Below are 6,161 nucleotides of genomic sequence, written 5' to 3'. Positions count from 1 at the left end.
CTCTGTGCACAGGACCTGTGATGAGGTCACAGGAGGGGAGGAGTCAGGGGTCACATGATCAGGGGCCTCAGTGTATGCAGGACTCTGCTGTGCTGGTTGTCATGGTGCTGGATGAGGGGAAGTTTATGTGTGGGGTCAGGAGGGGTTTACAGTGTGGATGTAGCAGAGCCGTGTGTGTACGGGGTGTACGGAGCGGAGCCGTGTGTGTACGAGGTGTACGGAGCGGAGCCGTGTGTACGAGGTGTACGGAGCGGAGCCGTGTGTGTACGAGGTGTACGGAGCAGAGCCGTGTGTGTATGAGGTGTACGGAGCGGAGCCGTGTGTACGGAGCGGAGCCGTGTGTACGAGGTGTACGGAGCGGAGCCGTGTGTGTACGAGGTGTACGGAGCGGAGCCGTGTGTGTACGAGGTGTACGGAGCGGAGCCGTGTGTACGGAGCGGAGCCGTGTGTACGAGGTGTACGGAGCGGAGCCGTGTGTGTACGAGGTGTACGGAGCAGAGCCGTGTGTGTACGAGGTGTACGGAGCGGAGCCGTGTGTGTACGAGGTGTACGGAGCGGAGCCGTGTGTACGGAGCGGAGCCGTGTGTACGGAGCAGAGCCGTGTGTGTACGAGGTGTACGGAGCAGAGCCGTGTGTTTGAGGTGTACGGAGTAGAGCCGTGTGTGTTTGAGGTGTACGGAGTAGAGCCGTGTGTGTACGAGGTGTACGGATCGGAGCCGTGTGTGTACGACGTGTACGGAGCGGAGCCGTGTGTGTACGAGGTGTACGGAGCGGAGCCGTGTGTGTACGAGGTGTACGGAGCGGAGCCGTGTGTGTACGAGGTGTACGGAGCGGAGCCGTGTGTGTACGAGGTGTATGGAGCAGAGCCGTGTGTGTATGGAGCAGAGCCGTGTGTGTACGAGGTGTATGGAGCAGAGCCGTGTGTGTACGAGGTGTACGGAGCGGAGCCGTGTGTGTACGAGGTGTAAGGAGCGGAGCCGTGTGTGTACGAGGTGTACGGAGCGGAGCCGTGTGTGTACGAGGTGTATGGAGCGGAGCCGTGTGTGTATGAGGTGTACGGAGCAGAGCCGTGTGTGTACGAGGTGTAAGGAGCGGAGCCGTGTGTGTACGAGGTGTACGGAGCGGAGCCGTGTGTGTACGAGGTGTACGGAGCGGAGCCGCATGTGTACGAGGTGTACGGAGCGGAGCCGTGTGTGTACGAGGTGTAAGGAGCGGAGCCGCATGTGTACGAGGTGTATGGAGCGGAGCCGCATGTGTACGAGGTGTATGGAGCGGAGCCATGATTATAATCAGCCTTTGGGGGTTTTCTATGCATCAAGAAGGTTGATGTGTGGTGATGGGAGAGCGGGCTCAGTACTTGATCGAGTATCCGGGTATTTGGGTGTTATACTCACGTGTTTAGCGGCTATTAGACAGGATTGCCCGCCATAAACATGTTGGCTACTGGCATTACTCTGCCCGCCGTATAGTACCATCAAGTCTGTATAAGACCTGGTGACGCCATGTTTGGAGCATTGCACACGGACATAGTGTAGGGAGAGTTGCTGCTGGTGTTACATTAAACCAACAGCCCTTTTCAGGACTAACTCAAATACAAGTGCTTCTCACAAAATTAGAATATCATCAAAAAGTTTATTTCTGTGCTTCAATACAAAAAGTGAAACTCATATAGTACCTAGAGTCATTACAAACGGAGTGATCTATTTTAAGTATTTATTTATGTTAATGTTCATGATTATGGCTTACAGCCAATGAAAACCCATAAGTCATTATCTCAGTAAATTAGAATAAGGCTACGTTCACATTTGCACCTTTGGGCGCAGCATTGTCGACGCATGCGTCATGCGCCCCTATCTTTAACATTGGGGGCGCATGGACATGCGTTGTTATGCGTTTTCATGCATTTTCCGACGCATGCGTCGTTTGGGCGCACCTGGCAGGGCGCGGCCGACGCTACATGTTGCAGTTTTGTAGTGCCAAATTTAAAAAAAAACGCGTCGCCAATGCGTTAAAAACCCCATTTAAGTCAATTGAGAACGCAGAGGGCGCAAGTGCGTGCGTCGCAGAGCGTTGTGTGACGCATGCGTCGTTTAATAAAATAACAAGATAAGCGTCTAGACAGTGACAAAACAACCCATATATATATAGATAAAGTTTTTTTCTTGGTTTGTCAATTGCCTGCAGCATAGGACACACACAAGACAAGCTCTCTCTCAGATCTGCTTTCAAGAGATCTAAGTATAGAATGTATCTGCGCATTTTCTTTTTTATGTGTTTTATCTTTTAAAATTTTTTTATTGCAATTTGTGGATGTTTAATTTAATGTTTGTTCTGCACTTTAATCCGGCTATACTGTGGTTGTTTAATGGAAATTGGTGTTTTTTTATTATCTGGTTGTGATGTATTTCTGGCGTTATGATGGCGTTTCATTGTCTCCGGCCTTGTTGGTTTTATTGTAAAGTATGGCGGTTTATCCAGGATTGACTTTTCTTTTCCCTTTTTTTTTGGGGGGGGGGTTCGCTTTTTGGGTTGTTCTGTAATTGCATGCGGTGGTTCCACTGTGGTTTTTTTTATGTTTTTTTTTTTATTCTGTTTCCGGGGTTATGTGGTTTATGGTTTCTGGGGTTGTAATTCTGGTTTCTATTTCTGGGTTATATGTAACCGTATGGCTTTTTCTTGGCTCCTGTCTTGTTGTTTTTTATTGTAAAGTATGGCGGTTTATAATGGATTGCCTTTTCTTGGCCCTTTCTGAAAAAAAATTATTTATTTTTTAAAAAAAGGTATATGCGTCTTTTTTTTATTTGTACATAGGGGGCAGTTGCTTATTATTTGTTTTGTTATCTTTTCTGGGACTGTTGTATTCTGCTTTTGCTATACTCTGGCATTGTGTCGTCTCTGCCATTGATTTTTATTTTAATATATGGCGGTGTGGTTTGCTCAGCACTTGTTCAGTTGGCATTGTCCTATGGGTGCACTGTCCGTTGTGGTCGTAATGTTATGTATGGTATTTTTGATATTTTCTTCTATGTGGCTGTGTATTGGGCATTCTGTCAATGTAATAATTTTTTTAATTTTTCCTTGCAGAATTTATCGTGGTAATGGCCACAGACTCAAGCCACACAACGCCGCAGGGGAGTTCGGTGAGTACATGATCTACTGTCGCTTACTATTCGTTGTATTTGTACACGTGTCACTAATTTTTAAAAAAATATTTTCCAGGCTTCTTCAAGTGAGGAGGAAGCGACCCAGCAGGAGCAGTGACCTCGGGGCCAAGCTGTGGTGGCAAGACGGCGAGTAAGTATATTTTTTCAAACAACATTAGGAATGTTTTTTTTTTTTTTATTTCATTTTTTTTTTGGGGGGGGAGGGGGGGTAGCTATTTTTATGTAGCTTGAAAACATTAATGTTTTTCAATTATTCTAGGTTTCACAACGGGACCAAGATGAGGGGATTGACGTTGATCTCATGGTCACCTGTATCCAAGAGCGAGGCCCGTTGTGGGACAGCCATGACCCCCGACACGCGGACTAGGTCGTGTTGAGGCGTATGTGGGCTGAGGTGGCCAAATCGCTGTGGGATGGCTTTGACAGTGCTTCATCCACGGACAAAGCTAACTTTGGTAAGTATTGCTGAAACGCCGCTCTGACCTATCAGGCCAGGATAACACAACCATGTGTGATGTGATCAACTCCTGCAAGTTTGTTGCATCGCACACGGTTGTGTTATCATTTTAAAATGTTCAGTCTGTAACCTTTTTTTTTTTTTTTCTGGCTTTTTCACAGTCAAAAAATTGAAGACAAGATGGCGTTCCATGAAGGACCGTTTCAATCGGGGCCTGCGGAAGGAGGAGGAACAGGCTCGAAGTGGTGCTGCTGCGGCAAGGACATCAACGTATAAGTACACACGACTTCTACAGTTCCTGAGACCGATCCTTGGCCACGAGAGTAAGTATTTAGTACCTATTCCAACACATCGGGTATTGTACAACATGCATGTTCACGTAGTATATTGGCCAGCCACGTAGTATATTGCCCAGCCATTTAGTATAGTCCAGTGACGTAGTATACAGCACAGAGCCACATAGTATATTGCCCAGCCACGTACAATATTTCATAGTGGCGTAGTATAATGCCCATCCAGGTTTGTCACAGTTAAAAAAAAAAAAAAAAAATTCCACGGGAGACCTTCTAGTTCACGGCAGTTTCCGTTCCCAGAGTTTGTCTGATCACAGGACCTGTGATGACGTCTCGGTCACATGACCGTGACGTCATGGCCAGTCCGGCGATAAGCCTAAACGATGGTGGCCATCGCAAACGGCTACGGAGGGTGAGTATAGCATGGTATTTTCTAAAATCAAAATTGTTAAATTTTTTTTAATATTGATGCGGCATAGGCAGCGTCAATAGTAAAAAGTTGGTGACACCAAGGTTTAACGGCGGCAACGGATTGCTTAACCCGCAGCATAACGCGGTGCGTTACCGCCGGCCTGTGTTTAGCGATGACAGAGGGGAGTATGCGGGCAACAGGCATTGACTGCAGGGAGTAAGGAGCGGCCATTTTATTCAGGACTGTGCCCGTCGCTGATTGGTCGCGTCAGCCATGACAGGCAGCTGGCGAGAACAATCAGCGAATGAATAACCGTGAGTGAATGACAGACAGACTGACAGACGGAAGTGACCCTTTACAATTATGTTAAATTATTTTATAGTGTTGTGTGATGTAATGTTAACTTTATATTACACAGGAGATGGCGAATGTGAAATGTTATATTTTGTATACTAATGTTTTCCTTATGTTTTTACAGAACACACAGCAGCACCCTCGAACCTGTTCGGCCATCTGGAGCGGTCCTTCATGAATCGCCATCTGAGCAGTCACAGCCATCCCACAGCGAGAGCAGGCATGCACCACCATCTGGAGAACCGGCAGCCGGTCCATCTGGTGTTCCCCTGGCCGAGGCCTCAGGTGCTCCTTCTTTCGGGTATTCCCGACAGCATCAGCGGTCCTCGGACAGGCCGCTAATGCCCGAATATTTTCATTTGGGCATGGTTTTCCATAATTGTTTCAAGGTGCTGGGAGATAGGATGGACACTGCTCTGTCCAATATCGACCGGCGCCTTGAATCAATGGAATCCTAGCTCATGAAGCCGGCGAAACATTTTTTTAGTGCCATTGCTAAGGGTATGGTGGAACACCTTACACCGGAACTACAGATTTCGGTGATGCAGGCCTGCAACAACGCCTATGTGAGTGCTCTGCAGCAGGCTAGCATCATGCAGTCAGCGACTACAATGCCAGTTGTACCAACGCTGGCAAGCATGACTCCTAGTCCTGCTGCACAGCAACTCTACTGAGGTCCGGGTGCTGAGGGATGCTGCCACCGACACCATCGCACCGAGCCCTGCTCCTGCCAGGCCATCAAGTTCCAGAAGACGGCATGCAGAGGAACACCCAGAGTGAGAGAGGAAAAAACGAAAAACCCGGACAGCTACGGCGGCGGCTGCTCCAATACCCACACCGAGCTCTCGGCCGGGGTCAAGCTGGAGCAGGAGTAGCCAGAGCCAGTCAACAGTCACTCGTCGACTGGTCGTGCCTCCTCCCTCCCCTCCTGCTTTGGCAATCTCACCACCGTCGGCCACAGGGTGGTCTGAGATACCGTCCAGCATTCTTGAGTACGGTTCCTCTTCCTCCTCCTCCACCCACTCCCAAACCGGTGGATATCAGTCGCCCTTAATTGCCGACGTAGATACCCCTTAAGAATCTTTCCCCCTTTTTTTGTTTCCCCCAATAAAAATGTTATGTTGCAAACTCAATTTCTTTCTATTGTTCTAAAATTAGTTGCCGGCAACTCACACCGTGCGCCGTGTACACAAATCTTTTGTTTTTCACACCTCATATCTGCAATGTCAGACACTATTTTATCAATTTTTTAATCTCCTTTTTTTTCGTGTCTCTCATTGTACTATGAGGTGTTACAAACACAAAGAGGATTACAAAAAAATATTACAATTTTTAAACATACTTTAAGGTAATGGGTCAGGTGAGGTGGTAGCAATGGTCACGTGGCCAAGTGTCGCCACTATTTGACTCAGGATGTTTTCCAGCATCCTGAGTACAATAGTGTTAACTCACTAGAGTTGAGCGAACATGATCGGCTCCCT

At 47.8% G+C, this 6,161-nt stretch overlaps 1 protein-coding gene across 1 annotated transcript; it reads left to right on the top strand.

Annotated features, from left to right (window-relative positions):
- Positions 1-3,004: 3,004 nt before the first annotated feature.
- Positions 3,005-5,949, top strand: LOC143766541 (uncharacterized). The gene is made up of 5 exons (XM_077254308.1): positions 3,005-3,140; positions 3,220-3,294; positions 3,424-3,619; positions 3,783-3,944; positions 4,805-5,949. Exons 3-5 carry the CDS (start codon positions 3,547-3,549, stop codon positions 5,020-5,022), a joined length of 453 nt encoding a protein of 150 aa, XP_077110423.1. The 5' UTR covers positions 3,005-3,140; positions 3,220-3,294; positions 3,424-3,546; the 3' UTR covers positions 5,023-5,949.
- The last annotated feature ends 212 nt before the right edge of the window (positions 5,950-6,161 follow it).

The sequence above is a fragment of the Ranitomeya variabilis genome, chromosome 4 (assembly GCF_051348905.1).
Source record: "Ranitomeya variabilis isolate aRanVar5 chromosome 4, aRanVar5.hap1, whole genome shotgun sequence".
NCBI classification, from domain to species: Eukaryota; Metazoa; Chordata; class Amphibia; order Anura; family Dendrobatidae; genus Ranitomeya; species Ranitomeya variabilis.
The sequence above is the reverse complement of the archived record's forward strand: the minus strand, read 5'-3'. Positions and strand labels throughout refer to the sequence as shown.